The sequence below is a fragment of the Coregonus clupeaformis genome, chromosome 15 (genome assembly GCF_020615455.1).
Source record: "Coregonus clupeaformis isolate EN_2021a chromosome 15, ASM2061545v1, whole genome shotgun sequence".
In the NCBI taxonomy this organism is placed as follows: Eukaryota; Metazoa; Chordata; class Actinopteri; order Salmoniformes; family Salmonidae; genus Coregonus; species Coregonus clupeaformis.
The window spans coordinates 10,971,286-10,990,864 of NC_059206.1; the positions used below are offsets into that span (position 1 = coordinate 10,971,286).

The 19,579-nt window shown below is 49.4% G+C and overlaps 1 protein-coding gene across 2 annotated transcripts in view; it reads left to right on the top strand.

Moving 5' to 3' along the window:
- LOC121581839 (cingulin-like protein 1) overlaps positions 1–19,579 on the top strand; it is a 94,204-nt gene that overhangs the window by 66,168 nt on the left and 8,457 nt on the right. For both annotated transcript variants that reach the window (XM_041897201.2, XM_041897202.2), the window contains 13 exons: positions 3,867–4,154; positions 4,685–4,786; positions 6,284–6,439; positions 6,573–6,680; positions 6,848–6,970; positions 7,197–7,280; positions 7,784–7,888; positions 11,719–11,871; positions 12,775–12,942; positions 15,233–15,406; positions 17,499–17,588; positions 17,987–18,070; positions 18,556–18,783. In XM_041897201.2, coding sequence (XP_041753135.1) covers positions 3,867–4,154; positions 4,685–4,786; positions 6,284–6,439; positions 6,573–6,680; positions 6,848–6,970; positions 7,197–7,280; positions 7,784–7,888; positions 11,719–11,871; positions 12,775–12,942; positions 15,233–15,406; positions 17,499–17,588; positions 17,987–18,070; positions 18,556–18,783 — 1,863 coding nt within the window. The remainder of the gene's footprint in view (positions 1–3,866; positions 4,155–4,684; positions 4,787–6,283; positions 6,440–6,572; positions 6,681–6,847; positions 6,971–7,196; positions 7,281–7,783; positions 7,889–11,718; positions 11,872–12,774; positions 12,943–15,232; positions 15,407–17,498; positions 17,589–17,986; positions 18,071–18,555; positions 18,784–19,579) is intronic.

Consider the following 19,579-nt stretch of genomic DNA (forward strand, 5'->3'; position numbering starts at 1 on the left):
CGGGTCAGGAAACACACCTCCAAGACTGAAATCTCGTTTTTTTGTAATGAGCAACAGAAAAACACAACGTGCAACACATCGGCAACACATTCAGTGGATCTTTAAAGTGGTCGACTTCATCCCATCGAGATCCGATCCGATCCGATCCGATGGAGATTTGTTGCGTCTACACATGGTAATTAAATGCCTCTTTACCTGCCCAATGCGTGCGTAGAATCCCTGGTCCCTCCCTGTATGTAAATTAATCCAACCAGCCGTGGACCTCCCCTTATGACACAAGCTGTATAAATCAACAGAAAACAGCACACTTTTATAGTCAATCATTTTATACTCTCATCATTACAGCCTGCTTTTATTATCCAACGATTTAAAGACTGGGTTTAAATGTCCCAATGACCTCGACCTCTCCACCGCCGTACAAATTAATATTTAGAGAATCCTCTCCCATCCCTTAAAAAAAAGTCACCACACACAAACGATCGGAGTATCTCATGATGTGACAAAATACAATTAATGCACAGTATAAATAAAACACATAAAAAAAAAAAGACACAAAGGCTCTATTGCACACAGTAAAAATACAAACAGGTGAAGTTACAGAACAGGCTACGAGGTGCATCTCCGAATGGTGCAACGCGTTTATCCAGGGTGGATCTGTTTATCCAGGGTGGATCTTTACGCATGGATGTTTAGAGACAGTATGTTGTTTTTATATAATTGTAATCTTGTTTTGTAAATAACCTTTAGTAGAGGCCTAAACAGTACCAAAGAGGGGGGAAAACATTATTTATCAAAGCAAGAGGTGGAAGATGCAGCCTCACCGTGAGTGACTGAATAATCTGTTTGATTATCAAGCAGAATTTCATCATCATAACACAAACTGTCGCCTTATACCGGTGAATATGGTCCAACCAGTTTACCTTTGAAACCAACCGATAGTGACTCACCATCATGGTTGGGGCCAATTCTATTTCCATAAAGTGAATTCAGGAAGTAGACTGAAATTCAAATTTTCCTCATTTCAGTTTACTTCCTGAACTGACTGGATGGAAATGGCATTGCCCCCCTGCTTAACATATAGGTTGACACATACAGTGTTTCATAAGAACACATCACTAACTCAACCATGGCATTCCTCATTCCTCAGTCCCACGGCTTACTAACACTCATCAAATACCCTTTATCTACTTCCCCAGAGTCAGGTGAACTCGAGGATACCATTTTTATGTCTCTGCGTGCAGTTTGAAAGAAGTTGCTAACTAGCGCTAGAAGTCTATGACTGGAAGTCTATGGTATGGGCTAGCATGGAGGACACCAGGCGAGACCCAGGATACGGATTAGTGCCTAGGCCTCATGGTCCCTAGCCAAAGCAGCTGCTGGTCACTGGCCACTTCATTTATATAAGTAGAATTAGGGTTAGCATTAGTGTAATGTAATTGTGCCTGTTATATTGTTAATTGAAAGTCGGTTAAGCTAAGTAGCTCTTTAGCTAAATGTAAAAAAAGAAGAAAAAAAAGAATGTCACTGCTATGGGTGTTGGAATGGAACACCCTTTTGAGGGTGTTGGAATGGAACACCCTTTTGAGGATGTTGGAATAGAACACCCTTTTGAGGGTGTTGGAATGGAACACCCTTTTTGAGAAGTGTTGGAATGGAACACCCTTTTGAGGGTGTTGGAATGGAACACCCTTTTTGAGAAGTGTTGGAATGGAACACTCTTTTGAGGGTGTTGGAATGGAACACCCTTTTTGAGAAGTGTTGGAATGGAACACCCTTTTGAGAAGTGTTGGAATGGAACACCCTTTTGAGAAGTGTTGGAATGGAACACCCTTTTGAGAAGTGTTGGAATGGAACACCCTTTTGAGAAGTGTTGGAATGGAACACCCTTTTGAGAAGTGTTGGAATGGAACACCCTTTTTGAGAAGTGTTGGAATGGAACACCCTTTTGAGAAGTGTGTGTGTGTCCTCTGCTCTGTGTTGAAACCCTCGCAGAACGTTGGGGCCCGTTTCATTTCATATGGTCGCCTCTTGCCTCACCACAACAGGGCCTTTTCTGGTCTATTTTTCTTCTACGATATCAGTCAGTATTCCTCCTGTCCAGTCATGAGTGAATTAGCAGACAGGATATTGCATAATAAAAGCGGCCAGGCTTTACCCTTTCGGCTACTGACCTCTAAAGAAAGAAGTATGTAACAGCTAATGAAAACAAACAAGAGTCTAATCCAGACTAAAGGCTCCAGACAGACATCATCGTTACATACCTAGCCCAACCCTCTGTCCCACTGTGGGAGTAGGATGAAGTTGCCCCTAGAGCCTAGACACTGATCAGGTGTCAGTTTAGCATTTCCCCACTAACGGTTACGGTTTGGATTGGGGGAGGGGAAGCTGGTCCTAGATCTGTACCGAGGGGAAACCTCACCCCGGAGCCCCACTGTGCCTGTGATGAAACCATAGATTTGTGTCTTAGGAAACCACTGCTGTTAAAGAGACAAGGAGAGTTTCCAGCCCTATCAGCCCTAGAGCAGAGCAAGGCAGGAGTTCAGTGAAAAGGAACGGCCACACCAGGGGACGTTGTCTAACTCCTAGTACCCCACTGAGGTTCCATCTCTACAGGGGCTCGGGAAGACTCAGAGCAGTTCATTGGAGGAGGAAGAGAAGGCCTGTAGGACCAAAAAGAAAACAGTGCAAGATATAACCTGACCCGCTCTGGGAGTGTTAAAGACCTGATCCACAAGTTCTCAGGCTCAGAGAACCTTTATCAGCCATGGAGAACGGCTCACCAGTTCCGTCACAGAGCGGATCCCTGCCTGAAGACACTAACCGGCCAATCAGGATGTCCACAGCCAGGACTGAGGAGGTACTGGCCAATCAGAGCTCCCAGTCCATCCCAAACGCTCTCAGTAGTACCACAGTACAGACCCAAAGCCCAGTCAGGATGTCCACAGCCAGGACTGGCACCACAGAGACTGAGAAGACAGTGGTCAAGTCCACCTCCCAGTCCCAGTCCAACCCAGCCACACCGAGCAGCATTAGCGGTACCATACAGACGTCCCAGTCCAACCCAGCCACACCGAGCAGCATTAGCGGTACCATACAGCACGGCAGCATTAGCGGTACCATACAGACGCCCAGTCCAACCCAGCCACACCGAGCAGCATTAGCGGTACCATACAGACGTCCCAGTCCAACCCAGCCACACCGAGCAGCATTAGCGGTACCATACAGACGTCCCAGTCCAACCCAGCCACACCGAGCAGCATTAGCGGTACCATACAGACGTCCCAGTCCAACCCAGCCACACAGAGCAGCATTAGTGGTACCATACAGACGTCCCAGTCCAACCCAGCCACACCGAGCAGCATTAGCGGTACCATACAGACGTCCCAGTCCAACCCAGCCACACCGAGCTGCACCACCGTAGAGAACCAGAGCCCGGTGCCTCCCATTAAAGTGACCACCACTACTGTGCTGTGCTGCATGTAGTGATTCGCTTAGTCTCTCTCTCTCTCTTCCCCCTTCTCTCTGTCGCTGTCTCTTTCCCCTCTTTCTTTCTCTCTCTCTATCTCTTCCCTATCTCTCTCTCTCTCTTCCCCATCTCTCTCGCTCTATCTCTCTCTCTGTCTGTCTGTCTGTCTGTCTCTCTGTCTGTCTGTCTCTCTCTCTCTCTCTCTCTCTCTCTCTCTCTCTCTCTCTCTCTCTCTCTCTCTCTCTCTCATCAATTCTTAGGCTTTATGGCATGCTGTGCGTGTCTTTCCACGGGAAATACCTCGAGTCTCTCTCTCTCTCTCTCTCTCTCTCTCTCTCTCTCTCTCTCTCTCTCTCCATCCCTCCATCCATACATTTAATATCTTATTCTCCTCCTCCAGAAATCAGACATTGATCCCAACAAGCAGCCTGAAAGTCCCCCGTCTGAGGACGAGCCGTCCAATCCCGTCAAAGTCTGCCAGAACCCCAAATATCAGCTGTTCCTGGGTGGAGACATGACGGGGAACGGATCCAGGGATACAAATGGAACGTCTGGGGGAGAGAACGGGAATGGGAGAGACCCCAGGAACAGTTCCCGTTGGGACAGCGCTAGCTCCAGATTTGGGCCAAACCACCGCGGATCCCTGGAGTCTCTGGCATCTCGGGACAGGGACACCATGTCGGACAGGGTGAGGGGCCGGGGGCCACTTAGGGCTGGTACTGGGGACAGGGGAATCAGATAAGGCTGAGGACCAATAACAGGTCTGAGGCTTGGGCCTCCAGGGGCCAGGGGATTCATTCAGGGGTGGTGGTGGTGGGGCCAGTACTGCTAGGGGCCAGGAGAATCAGACATGGCTGAGGGACAGTATTAGGCCTCCAGGGGCCAGTTCTGCCAGGGACCGCCAGGGACCTGAGATGGGGGAATGGGGGGCCAAGGGAACGACAGGTTGTCAACCCACTCTAATTAAACTGATAGATAGAGCTCAGAGTGGCTGTGTGATCAGCGCCAGATGCTGCCTGTAGACTTAAGCAGATCAGCAACTGTCTGTCTGCTCCCAACTGCTGTGCTGACCTTTATGATGCATTGCCATCTGCTGGTGTACAACAGGCTTTACAATAACGTCAATATTAAAAATCCATGGATAATATTACAAAGACAACATTTTTAGAATGTTCATGTTTTTATTTATGTTATCGAATGTTTCTGTCTGTTGTCTAGCTGGGAGGTTTTGAGAGTCCCCCCAGGGCGTTCAACAGTCCCTACGCTACAGCGGCTTCCACGGAGTACAACCCTGGCGTGTACCGGATGTCAGAGCATAAGGTAAAATGTGTGCTACAGAAACAACTGTTTTACTAATATCTTGTTTTGTCTTAGAGAGCAAAGAATTATGATATTATTGCATAGTGTAGTGGGTGATTTTGGACGGAGTCAGGCGCAGGAGGGTAAATCACAGAATAAATAGTTTAAATCAGGAACACAGCGGTACGCAGCAATGTGTAAAACACTCCAGTGCACTGTAGAAAAACAAGGCACACGGGGTGAATATCCCGGCGAAACAAAATACAAAGTAGCCCCACCGAGCTATAGTCACCTCCACAATAACTAATCACACACACAAAGACAGGGGGGGGGGCAGAGGGAACACTTATACAGGTACTGATGAGGGGGATATGAACCAGGTGTGTGTGATTGACAAGACAAGACAAATGGAATGACGAGATGAGGAGCGGCAGTGGCTAGAAGGCCGGTGACGACGAACGCCGAAGCCTGCCCGAACAAGGAGGGGAGGCAGCTTCGGAGGAAGTCGTGACATATAGCCCATTTACCTCAGTTTGTCTTAGAGAGCAAAGAATCCTGATATTATTGTATAGCCCATTTACCTCAGTTTGTCTTCCCTCTCCCTCCCCTCCTCTCCCTGTTCTCTCCCCTCCCTCCCCTTCCCCTAACTGTTCTCTCCCCTCCCTCCCGCCCATCTCCCTCCCCTCTCCTCTCCCTCCCCTCCCCTCCTCTCCCTGTTCTCTCCCCTCCCTCCCCTCCTCTCCCTCCCCTCTCCCTGTTCTCTCCTCTCCCTCCCCTCTCCCTGTTCTCTCCTCTCCCTCCTCCTCCCTCCCCCTTCCCCTAACTGTTCTCTCCCCTCCCTCCCTCCCCTCTCCCTCCCCTCTCCTCTCCCTCCCCTCCTCTCCCTGTTCTCTCCTCTCCCTCCCCTCTCCCTGTTCTCTCCTCTCCCTGTTCTCTCCTCTCCATCCCCTCTCCCTGTTCTCTCCTCTCCCTCTCCTCCTCTCCCTGTTCTCTCCTCTCCCTCCCCTCTCCCTGTTCTCTCCTCCCCTCCCCTCCTCTCCCTGTTCTCTCCTCTCCCTCCCCTCTCCCTGTTCTCTCCTCTCCCTCTCCTCCTCTCCCTCCCCTCTCCCTGTTCTCTCCTCTCCCTCCCCTCTCCTCTCCCTCCCCTCTCCCTGTTCTCTCCTCTCCCTCCCTTCCTCTCCCTCCCTTCTCCCTGTTCTCTCCTCTCCCTCCCCCTCTCCCTCCCCTCTCCCTGTTCTCTCCCTCTCCCTCCCTCCCTCTCCCTCCCCTCTCCCTGTTCTCTCCTCTCCCTCCCCTCCCTCTCCCTCTCCTCTCCCTGTTCTCTCCTCTCCCTCCCCTCCCCTCTCCCTCTCCTCTCCCTGTTCTCTCCTCTCCCTCCCCTCCCCTCTCCCTCTCCTCTCCTCTCCCTCCCCTCCTCTCCCTCCCCTCTCCCTGTTCTCTCCTCTCCCTCCCCTCCTCTCCCTCCCCTCTCCCTGTTCTCTCCTCTCCCTCCCCTCCTCTCCCTGTTCTCTCCGTTAGATGCAGGGGGTGATGTCTCCAGCCACATCAGAGCTGAACCTGTTCAACAGCCACAACAGCAGGAGTACCAGCCCCGTGCTCTCCTTCACCCCGACCTCGACCGCCCCACGTGCACGCTTCTCAGCCTACGACTCTCTCAGGAGGCGGGACCAGCCGGTGGGTGGTCAGAGCAATAATATGGGTTAAAAAACATTTGTATGCCTTTTGACATGTTATAAAGTCTCATAATATATATAATACCAGTACTACTATAGTGTATATCTGTATGACTGACCCCTGGTTCTTCCAGGTGATGCCAAGCCAAATCCCCATGCGGTCCACTGTGTCGCCTGTCGCTATGCCCAACAAGAGAGACTACATCGAGGAGCTGACCAGACAGATGGATGCATGTCAGAAGGTACAGTATGAAGACTATCTCTCTCTCTCTCTCTCTCTCTCTCTCTCTCTCTCTCTCTCTCTCTCTCTCTCTCTCTCTCTCTCTCTCTCTCTCTCTCTCTCTCTCTCTCCCACCCACTCACTCACTCACTCACTCACTCTCTCTCCGTGTCCCCCTCCTTTCCACAGAGGAACCAGTTCCTGGAGGCAGAGAGCGTAGAGATGGAAAAGGAAAGGAACCAGATCAGGTTGGAGATGAGAAGCCTGTTGGTGAACAACGAGGACCTTCTCAGAACCAACAGTACCCTGCAGGTGTGAAGCATGATGGACTACACTACCCAGAATGCTCTGTGGAGCATATCTGGTGTGACCTCAGTAAAGCTGTTGCCTGAGTACCAGTCTGTTTGCGCCGTGATGCCACTCCTTGCCACTCCTTGTCTTGGTAAGGAGTGGCGTGATGGCACAAACAGACTGGTTCCGAGGCTAGTAGAGAGGTTCCTGACGCTAACGTAATGTCCTGTCTCCTTATCAATCCAAGATGGAGATGAAGAGGATGAGGGAGAGGATGATAGAGCTGGAGAGAGACAACACGGCCATGACGGAACGCTTCAGAGTTATGGAGGTAGGCTACTGGACTGGGCTACACAGAAACTACACTGTGTTCATCCTTCTGAGACTCTTTCCTGGAGCTGGATGGAAGGATGATCTTCCAACACACAAGCTCCTCCTTTCATGTATTTCTAGATAAATATTAGTGGTTGTGTTTTCAAAGTGTTGAAACACGGAGGATAACCTCCCGAGTGGCGCAGTGTTCTAAGGCTGTGCCACTAGAGATCCTGGTTCGAATCCAGGCTCTGCTGTAGCCGGCCGCGACCGGGAGACCCATGGGGCGGCGCACAATTGGCCCAGGGTAGGGGAGGGAATGGCCGGCAGGGAGGTAGCTCAGTTTATAGAGCATGGCGTTTGCAACGCCAGGGCTGTGGGTTCGATTCCCACGGGGGGCCAGTATGAAAATTAAAAAAGTAATGTATGCACTAACTGTAAGCCGCTCTGGATAAGAGCGTCTGCTAAATGACGTAAAAATGTAATGTCGCGGAGAGCTGATGTCATGTGTGTTTCCTCCAGACGGAGCTGACCGAGGCCAGGGTCCTGATGGTGGAGGCTAACACTCAGGAATATGCCTTCAACTTCCTGCAGCAGTCTCTGAAGAATAAGATAAAGGATGCCGAGGTACATAATAGGCTTCTCTATAATCAGATTCTACATTTACCGTTTTTAGGGGTTAAGTGCCTTGCTCAAGGGCACATCGACAGATTTTTCACCTAGTCGGCGATTAGAACCAGCGACCTTTCGGTTACTGGCACAACGCTCTTAACCACTAAGCTACCTGCCGCCCCCGCAGACCTCAGTCAGTTAGCTGGGCCTATTCTACCACAGACCTCAGTCAGTTAGCTGGGCCTATTCTACCACAGACCTGTCAGTTAGCTGGGCCTATTCTACCACAGACCTCAGTCAGTTAGCTGGACCTATTCTACCACATAACTCAGTCAGTTAGCTGGACCTATTCTACCACAGACCTGTCAGTTAGCTGGACCTATTCTACCACAGACCTGTCAGTTAGCTGGACCTATTCTACCACAGACCTGTCAGTTAGCTGGGCCTATTCTACCACAGACCTGTCAGTTAGCTGGGCCTATTCTACCACAGACCTCAGTCAGTTAGCTGGACCTATTCTACCACAGACCTCAGTCAGTTAGCTGGGCCTATTCTACCACAGACCAGTCAGTTAGCTGGGCCTATTCTACCACAGACCTGTCAGTTAGCTGGACCTATTCTACCACAGACCTCAGTCAGTTAGCTGGACCTATTCTACCCACAGACCTGTCAGTTAGCTGGGCCTATTCTACCACAGACCTCAGTCAGTTAGCTGGACCTATTCTACCACAGACCTCAGTCAGTTAGCTGGGCCTATTCTACCACAGACCTCAGTCAGTTAGCTGGACCTATTCTACCACAGACCTCAGTCAGTTAGCTGGGCCTATTCTACCACAGACCTCAGTCAGTTAGCTGGGCCTATTCTACCACAGACCTCAGTCAGTTAGCTGGGCCTATTCTACCACAGACCTCAGTCAGTTAGCTGGACCTATTCTACCACAGATCTGTCAGTTAGCTGGACCTATTCTACCACAGACCTCAGTCAGTTAGCTGGACCTATTCTACCACAGACCTCAGTCAGTTAGCTGGACCTATTATCCACAGACCTCAGTCAGTTAGCTGGGCCTATTCTACCACAGACCTCAGTCAGTTAGCTGGACCTATTCTACCACAGACCTGTCAGTTAGCTGGGCCTATTCTACCACAGACCTCAGTCAGTTAGCTGGACCTATTCTACCACAGACCTCAGTCAGATAGCTGGGCCTATTCTACCACAGACCAGTCAGTTAGCTGGGCCTATTCTACCACAGACCTCAGTCAGTTAGCTGGGCCTGTTCTACCACAGACCTCTCAGTTAGCTGGACCTATTCTACCACAGACCTCAGTCAGTTAGCTGGACCTATTCTACCACAGACCTCAGTCAGTTAGCTGGGCCTATTCTACCACAGACCTCAGTCAGTTAGCTGGGCCTATTCTACCACAGACCTCAGTCAGTTAGCTGGGCCTATTCTACCACATACCTGTCAGTTAGCTGGACCTATTCTACCACAGACCTGTCAGTTAGCTGGGCCTATTCTACCACAGACCTCAGTCAGTTAGCTGGGCCTATTCTACCACAGACCTGTCTGTTAGCTGGGCCTATTATCCACAGACCTCAGTCAGTTAGCTGGGCCTATTCTACCACAGACCTCAGTCAGTTAGCTGGGCCTATTCTACCACAGACCTCAGTCAGTTAGCTGAGCCTATTCTACCACAGACCTCAGTCAGTTAGCTGGGCCTATTCTACCACAGACCTGTCAGTTAGCTGGACCTATTCTACCACAGACCTCAGTCAGTTAGCTGGGCCTATTCTACCACAGACCAGTCAGTTAGCTGGACCTATTCTACCACAGACCTCAGTCAGTTAGCTGGGCCTATTCTACCACAGACCTAGCTGGGCCTATTTACCACAGACCTGTCAGTTAGCTGGGCCTATTCTACCACAGACCTCAGTCAGTTAGCTGGACCTATTCTACCATAGACCTCAGTCAGTTAGCTGGGCCTATTCTACCACAGACCTGTCAGTTAGCTGGGCCTATTCTACCACAGACCTCAGTCAGTTAGCTGGGCCTATTCTACCACAGACCTCAGTCAGTTAGCTGGGCCTATTCTACCACAGACCTCAGTCAGTTAGCTGGGCCTATTCTACCACAGACCTCAGTCAGTTAGCTGGGCCTATTCTACCACAGACCTGTCAGTTAGCTGGGCCTATTCTACCACAGACCTCAGTCAGTTAGCTGGACCTATTCTACCACAGACCTCAGTCAGTTAGCTGGGCCTATTCTACCACAGACCTGTCAGTTAGCTGGGCCTATTCTACCACAGACCTCAGTCAGTTAGCTGGGCCTATTCTACCACAGACCTCAGTCAGTTAGCTGGGCCTATTCTACTACAGACCTCAGTCAGTTAGCTGGACCTATTCTACCACAGACCTCAGTCAGTTAGCTGGGCCTATTCTACCACAGACCTCAGTCAGTTAGCTGGGCCTATTCTACCACAGACCTGTCAGTTAGCTGGGCCTATTCTACCAGGGACCTCAGTCAGTTAGCTGGGCCTATTCTACCACAGACCAGTCAGTTAGCTGGGCCTATTCTACCACAGACCTCAGTCAGTTAGCTGGGCCTATTCTACCACAGACCTCAGTCAGTTAGCTGGGCCTATTCTACCACAGACCTGTCAGTTAGCTGGGCCTATTATCCACAGACCTCAGTCAGTTAGCTGGGCCTATTCTACCACAGACCTCAGTCAGTTAGCTGGACCTATTCTACCACAGACCTCAGTCAGTTAGCTGAGCCTATTCTACCACAGACCTCAGTCAGTTAGCTGGGCCTATTCTACCACAGACCTGTCAGTTAGCTGGGCCTATTCTACCACAGACCTGTCAGTTAGCTGAGCCTATTCTACCACAGACCTCAGTCAGTTAGCTGGACCTATTCTACCACAGACCTCAGTCAGTTAGCTGGGCCTATTCTACCACAGACCTCAGTCAGTTAGCTGGGCCTATTCTACCACAGACCTCAGTCAGTTAGCTGGACCTATTCTACCTCTGACCTGTCAGTTAGCTGGACCTATTCTACCACAGACCTGTCAGTTAGCCGGGCCTATTCTACCACAGACCTCAGTCAGTTAGCTGGACCTATTCTACCACAGACCTGTCAGTTAGCTGGACCTATTCTACCACAGACCTGTCAGTTAGCTGGGCCTATTCTACCACAGACCTCAGTCAGTTAGCTGGACCTATTCTTCCCACAGACCTGTCAGTTAGCTGGACCTATTCTACCACAGACCTCAGTCAGTTAGCTGGACCTATTCTACCACAGACCTCAGTCAGTTAGCTGGGCCTATTCTACCACAGACCAGTCAGTTAGCTGGGCCTATTCTACCACAGACCTCAGTCAGTTAGCTGGGCCTATTCTACCACAGACCAGTCAGTTAGCTGGACCTATTCTACCACAGACCTCAGTCAGTTAGCTGGACCTATTCTACCACAGACCTCAGTCAGTTAGCTGGACCTATTCTACCACAGACCTCAGTCAGTTAGCTGGACCTATTCTACCATAGACCTGTCAGTTAGCTGGGCCTATTCTACCACAGACCTCAGTCAGTTAGCTGGACCTATTCTAACACAGACCTGTCAGTTAGCTGGACCTATTCTACCACAGACCTGTCAGTTAGCTGGACCTATTCTACCCACAGACCTGAGCCTGTGTGTGTGTCCTGACCCTGCGTGAGCCCCTCTGTGTTTCCAGAAATGGCACCCTATTCCTTACTCTGCACAGAATTAGTGCACTATGTAGGAAGTAGGGTTCCATTTCAGCCCCAGCCTCTGTGCCTGTCCTACACCGTGTGTATCTGTCCCCCTATAGGAGGCACTAGAGAAGCAGTCGCTCCATGCCCAGGGCCTGTCGGAGAAGCTGTGGCTGTCTGAGAGAAAGTTGGAGGATCTAGAGGTGGACAAGGAGACACGGGACAAGAGGACATCGGAGCTCAGCGACACTGTCTTCAGACTGGAGACTGAGGTACAGTACTGTTCTCTTTACACACCTAAAATGTAGCTACAAGGGTTGGGGTTCATTTCCACTAATTCAATTCTAATTAAATTCCCTTTCCCTGTAAATTCCAATGAATACAATTCAAATTCCAGGTCAGTATTTAAATTCAGAGATAATTAAATTCCTTTCAATTCCAATGTTAGGTTAATTCCAATATATTAATTCCCAATTCAATATTATCCCCCCAAAAATTCCACACATTCCAATTTGAATTCAATTCACTCAGGCTTTCAGGGAATATAGAAATACAAGTTGAAATGATTTTAAAACAAATCTTGCAGTCAAAAAAAAGAAAGAAGAAGAAGCGCATTCATTCCTTTAACTGTATGTGAAATAAACACATTCAATTCCAAAACTTGACATTTTTTGAAATTCGAATTGAATTCAACGTAAATTCTCCACTTCATGAGTGAATTCAAGAATTGAATTGGAATTGACCGCAACCCTGGTAGCTACCAAAGTTTCAAATAGATCTATCCACTGTACTGACACTAGGGGTGGAGGATTCTCAGAATCAGGAGCAACCAGGATTTCTGGAAAATCTGAACATTTTGGGAAAGTATATAAAGTATGTGGGCGTGTGTATGCCTGGATGGGTACAGGATGGGTCTGGATGGGTACAGGATGGGTACAGGACGGATACAGTATTGGTACAGGATGGGTACAGGACGGATACAGTATTGGTACAGGATGGGTACAGGACGGATACAGTATTGGTACAGGATGGGTACAGGATGGGTACAGGATGGGTACAGGACGGATACAGTATTGGTACAGGATGGGTACAGGATGGGTACAGGACGGATACAGTATTGGTACAGGATGGGTACAGGATGTGTGCGTGACATTATTGTCCTCCTCCCTCCACAGCTAGGAGAGGCCCTACAGAAAGCCACCCAGGCCTCAGCAGAGCTCAGTCTGCACCAGAAGCTACGAGATGACGCCCTGCTGAGGGTGGAGGAGCTGGAAGAGACCCTACTGGAGAAGGGTCAGGAGCTGCAGACAGCCCAGCAGACTGTCAGCCGCCTGCAGGGACAGGTACAATACTGACCAGGGTTATACAGACTGTCAGCCGCCTGCAGGGACAGGTACAATACTGACCAGGGTTATACAGACTGTCAGCCGCCTGCAGGGACAGGTACAACACTGACCAGGGTTATAAAGGCCTTACAGCTTGGGTTAGGGTGGAGCTGCAGACAGCCCAGCAGACTGTCAGCCGCCTGCAGGGACAGGTACAATACTGACCAGGGTTATAAAGGCCTTACAGCTTGGGTTAGGGTTAGGGTTAGAGGGTTAGGGGGTTAGGGGGTTAGGGTTAGGGTTAGGGGGTTAGGGGGTTAGGGTTAGGGTTAGGGTTAGGGGGTTAGGGTTGGGGGTTAGGGTTGGGGTTGGGGTTGGGGTTGGGGTTGGGGGGTTGGGGTTGGGGTTAGGGTTAGGGGGGTTGGGGTTGGGGGTTAGGGTTAGGGGTTAGGGGGTTAGGGTTAGGGTTGGGGGTTAGGGTTGGGGGGTTAGGGGTTGGGGTTGGGGTTAGGGGTTGGGGGTTAGGGTTAGGGGGGTTAGGGGTTAGGGTTAGGGGGGTTAGATGGTTGGGGTTAGGGTTAGGGTTAGGGTTAGAGTTAGGGTTAGGGTTAGGGGGGGGGGGGGGGTTGGGTGGGGTTGGGGTTAGGGTTAGGGTTGGGGTTGGGGGGTTGGGGTTGGGGCTAGGGGTTAGGGTTAGGGTTAGGGTTGGGTTGGGGTTGGGTTAGAGTTGGGGGTTGGGTTAGGGTTAGGGGTTAGGGTTGGGGTTGGGGTTGGGTTAGTTGGGGGGTTGGGGTTGGGGTTAGGGTTGGGGGTTGGGGTTGGGGGGGGGGGGTTAGGGTTGGGGTTAGGGTTGGGGGTTAGATGGTTAGGGGTTGGGGTTGGGGGTTGGTGTTAGGGGTTAGGGGTTAGGGGTTAGGGGTTGGGGTTAGGGGTTAGGGTTAGGGGAGTTGGGGTTGGGGTTAGGGGTTGGGGTTAGTGTTAGGGGTTGGGGTTGGGGGGGTTGGGGTTAGGGGTTGGGGTTGGGTTGGGGTTGGGGGTTAGTGTTGGGGTTAGGGGTTGGGGGGTTAGAGTTAGGGTTAGGGTTGGGGGGTTAGGGTTAGGGGTTAGGGGTGGGGGTTGGGGGTTAGGTTAGGGTTGGGGTTAGGGTTAGGGGGTTAGGGTTAAGGGTTGGGTTAGTGTTAGGGTTGGGGTTGGGGGTTGGGTTAGGGTTAGGGTTGGGTTGGGGTTAGGGGGTTGGGGGGTTGGGGTTAGGGTTAGGGTTGGGGTTGGGGGTTAGTGTTGGGGTTAGGGTTAGGGGTTGGGGTTGGGGTTAGGGTTAGTGTTAGGGGTTAGGGTTGGGGGTTAGGGGTTAGGGTTAGGGGTTAGGGGTTAGGGGGGTTGGTGTTAGGGTTGGGGGTTGGGGTTAGGGTTAGGGGTTAGAGTTAGGGGGTTGGGGTTAGGGTTAGAGGGTTAGGGTTAGGGTTGGGGGTTGGGTTGAGGGGTTGGTGTTGGGTTGGGTTAGGGGTTAGGGTTAGGGTTAGGGGTTAGGGTTAGGGGGTTAGGGGGTTAGGGTTAGGGGGTTAGATGGTTAGGGTTAGGGTTAGGGTTAGGGTTAAAGGGTTAGGGGGTTAGGGTTAGGGTTAGGGGTTAGTGTCACCTACTTGACCCATACTGTAAAATCTGTCTCCATATGTGCTTTTTCTGATGTACTCTACATGTGTATAATATGATTTATTCCTCTGTGTGTGTTGTATATTTCTTACATTCTGTTATACTCTGTCAAGAGTCAGGTAAACTGATAGATAACTGTATGTGCTGTCATCAGGTGTCAGGTAAACTGATAGATAACTGTATGTGCTGTCATCAGGTGTCAGGTAAACTTATAGATAACTGTATGTGCTGTCATCAGGTGTTAGGTAAGCTGATAGATAACTGTATGTGCTGTCATCAGGTGTCAGGTAAACTGATAGATAACTGTATGTGCTGTCATCAGGTGTCAGGGAAGCTGATAGATAACTGTATGTGCTGTCATCAGGTGTCAGGTAAACTGATAGATAACTGTATGTGTTGTCATCAGGTGTCAGGTAAACTGATAGATAACTGTATGTGTTGTCATCAGGTGTCAGGTAAACTGATAGATAACTGTATGTGTTGTCATCAGGTGTCAGGTAAACTGATAGATAACTGTATGTGTTGTCATCAGGTGTCAGGTAAACTGATAGATAACTGTATGTGTTGTCATCAGGTGTCAGGTAAACTGATAGATAACTGTATGTGCTGTCATCAGGTGTCAGGTAAACTGATAGATAACTGTATGTGTTGTCATCAGGTGTCAGGGAAGCTGATAGATAAGGAGCGGTCCCTGGAGGAGGAGATCCAGCTGAGGGAGAGAGTCCAGCTGCAGTGGAAGCAGGCAGAGAGGAGCGTAGAGGACCTCACGATAGAGCTACAGACTGCTGCACAGACCAAGGAGGACCAGGCCAAGCAACTCAAACAGGCTCAGGTAGGTACAGACAGAGAGCACCATAACCCCTAACCTTTAACCCAGTCTAAAGAGGACCTGGCCAAGCAACTCAAACAGGCTCAGGTAGGTACAGACAGAGAGCACCATAACCCCTAACCTTTAACCCAGTCTAAAGAGGACCTGGCCAAGCAACTCAAACAGGCTCAGGTAGGTACAGACAGAGAGCACCATAACCCCTAACCTTAACCCAGTCTAAAGAGGACCTGGCCAAGCAACTCAAACAGGCTCAGGTAGGTACAGACAGAGAGCACCATAACCCCTAACCTTAACCCAGTCTAAAGAGGACCTGGCCAAGCAACTCAAACAGGCTCAGGTAGGTACAGACAGAGAGCACCATAACCCTAACCTTAACCCAGTCTAAAGAGGACCTGGCCAAGCAACTCAAACAGGCTCAGGTAGGTACAGACAGAGAGCACCATAACCCTAACCTTAACCCAGTCTAAAGAGGACCTGGCCAAGCAACTCAAACAGGCTCAGGTAGGTACAGACAGAGAGCACCATAACCCCTAACCTTAACCCAGTCTAAAGAGGACCTGGCCAAGCAACTCAAACAGGCTCAGGTAACTCAAACACAGTAGCCCCATTTAAACCTGGTTCTAGCATGTGTCCTTTGTCCTGATATTTGTCCTCATTCTGATTGTGCCCACATTTGTAGTTCACTCCACTTGGGGGTAGTGAAGAGACTTGTGAAATGGTTCACTCCACTTGGGGGTAGTAAAGAGACTTGTGAAATGGTTCACTCCACTTGGGGGTAGTGAAGAGACTTGTGAAATGGTTCACTCCACTTGGGGGTAGTGAAGAGACTTGTGAAATGGTTCACTCCACTTGGGGGTAGTGAAGAGACTTGTGAAATGGTTCACTCCACTTGGGGGTAGTGAAGAGACTTGTGAAATGGTTCATTCCACTTGGGGGGTAGTGTAGAGACTTGTGAATGTAGAAGGTTGCAAATACGCATTGTGATCTGACCACAACACAGCACAGACACACCGTAGCGCAGACACCAATTTAGAGACAACATCTATACCACATACCATCCTAGTACAACCATAGACTACAGTTCATACAACATCCCAGTACAACCATTGGCTACAGTTCACAGGAAACATACATACACGGACAGGTCAGCTGAGCTCACGTCAATCTGGGTTAATAAAGTATTACTTATGCAAATCCCTTAATTCAATCTATGTGCTCCTAATCTTAATCTAATCTTCACTGTTTGGCCCATTTCTGCTTAATCTCATTAGAAGATGATTTTTAGAAGAGCGGAGAGAGAGAGAGAGGAGACTGTATGAACCGTGGGAGAGATACTGTAGATAGAGAGAGGAGACTGTATGAACCGTGGGAGAGATACTGTAGATAGAGAGAGAGGAGACTGTATGAACCGTGGGAGAGATACTGTAGAGAGAGAGAGGAGACTGTATGAACCGTGGGAGAGATACTGTAGATAGAGAGAGAGGAGACTGTATGAACCGTGGGAGAGATACTGTAGATAGGGAGAGGAGACTGTATGAACCGTGGGAGAGATACTGTAGATAGAGAGAGAGGAGACTGTATGAACCGTGGGAGAGATACTGTAGATAGAGAGAGAGGAGACTGTATGAACCGTGGGAGAGATACTGTAGATAGAGAGAGTAGACTGTATGAACCGTGGGAGAGATACTGTAGATAGGGAGAGGAGACTGTATGAACCGTGGGAGAGATACTGTAGATAGAGAGAGAGGAGACTGTATGAACCGTGGGAGAGATACTGTAGAGAGAGAGAGGAGACTGTATGAACCGTGGGAGAGATACTGTAGATATAGAGAGAGGAGACTGTATGAACTGTGGGAGAGATACTGTAGATAGAGAGAGGAGACTGTATGAACCGTGGGAGAGATACTGTAGATAGAGAGAGGAGACTGTATGAACCGTGGGAGAGATACTGTAGATATAGAGAGAGCAGAGATAAGGCTACAGATAAATTAACTCACATGTACATACTTCTGCTTCAACTTTCTCTTTGGTGGTCAATGCAGGGTTACTGTAAAAGCACTTTATAAATGATTGATTGGTTGATGTGTTTCTCCAGGAGAAAGTGTTAGATCTTGAGAGCGACCTGGAGGAGATGCAGGACAGTGAACAGAGATGGGCCAGCAAACACAAGAGAGCCATCGAACAGGTCCGTCTGCCTACACCTGCCCTCTCAACCTTGACCCCAACACCCCTTACTGTTGAAATGTGCTCGCTTTCAATTTACATGTACAAATAACCCACAAATCACTTTCACATGAGCGTCTACTTTGCTCCATACTTCCTTGAACGATCCCTGGCCAGAACTAATTCAATCCTGACGTCCATCTACAGCATCAAAGAATGACAAGTTTTTTTTTTTTGGGGGGGGGGGGGGGGGGGTTGTAGTACCTTAAAATGGGTTTCTTTAAAGTACGTCTCCTTGGGGTTGGGAAGATTCCAAGGCCCTCAATTGGAGTGGGGTGGTTTTACTGTATGTGATTGTAAATCCGGAAATACATTCTTTTTAAAAGTCTGACGTTGGGATGTTTGCTTTGTTCTTCGCAGACGGAACAGCTCCAGCTGAAGTTGATCCAGCAGAAAGATGTGAATGAGCAGCTGGACAGTGAGAAGATCATCCTGGAGAGACAGGTACAGTGCACTAACTACCGGTGGGTTTTCACTGGGAACAGTTTTAACCTGCAGGGGTTTTCACTGGGAACAGTTTTAACCTGCAGGGGTTTTCACTGGGAACAGTTTTAACCTGCAGGGGTTTTCACTGGGAACAGTTTTAACCTGCAGGGGTTTTCACTGGGAACAGTTTTAACCTGCAGGGGTTTTCACTGGGAACAGTTTTAACCTGCAGGGGTTTCATGTCATTCTGTGATGTGTCTATGTGATGCGTGTAACCCCCCCCATCGTTCTCCAACGTTGTCCCTTTTTATCATGAACACACAATTCTATAAAAACATGTAACCGTGTCATCCATGTACACAGTTAAAAGGTGAAGCGGTTGTGTCTGTGATGAATGATTGAGCAGTGGCAACGTGCTTTGTGTCTGTGGAGCCATGACTGAGGGTGTCCATTCGTTCCTGTGCTAAAGTAAAAACTCTTAATAAACGGTACTGTATATCCAGCTGCGTGACCTGCGTGTGGAGGTGGCGGATCTCCAACACACCAGAGTCCACGAGGATGTGATCACTAAGACAGAGAGCCGGGCCAAGGAGCTGGAGAACGCTCTGAGGGTGGAGGAGAGGAATAAGGTGGTGATGAACAACTCCATCGGTAAACTGGAGAGGAAGATCAACGAACTGTCTGGCCAGCTGGAGGAGGATCGGAAGATGGCCACGGAGCAGAAGGACCAGGTAGGATACTCACACTAACACCACCACTCCACTAGGGGGTAGTAAAGAGACTTGTGAAATGGTTCACTCCACTTGGGGGTAGTGAAGAGACTTGTGAAATGGTTCACTCCACTTGGGGGTAGTGAAGAGACTTGTGAAATGGTTCACTCCACTTGGGGTTAGTGAAGAGACTTGTGGAATGGTTCACTCCACTTGGGGGTAGTGAAGAGACTTGTGGAATGGTTCACTCCACTTGGGGGTAGTGAAGAGACTTGTGGAATGGTTCACTCCACTTGGGGGTAGTGAAGAGACTTGTGGAATGGTTCGCTCCACTTGGGGGTAGTGAAGAGACTTGTGAAATGGTTCACTCCACTTGGGGGTAGTGAAGAGACTTGTGAAATGGTTCACTCCACTTGGGGGTAGTGAAGAGACTTGTGGAATGGTTCACTCCACTTGGTGGAATGGTTACCATTGTGTGTGGGAGTGTATTGTGATTGACCACATCGGGAACACTTTACTTAAAGCCTGCAGGTATAATGCAGTATTATGTAATTATATTGCATTAGAAGACTTGTCGTAGGCATGTTTGAACCCCTTATAATGTATAATTATCATCTCATAATGATCCTGACCTATGACCCCTCAAATGGCGCCGGGGAAGATGGCTGCCGTTTTACAGCCCTCTAACCAATTGTACTGTTATGTGTGTTTTTTTGCCTTGTTTGTAATTTATTCTGTACATAATGTTTCTGCCATCGTCTCTTATGACCAAAAATAGCTTCTGGATATCAGGACAACGATTACTCACCTCGTATTG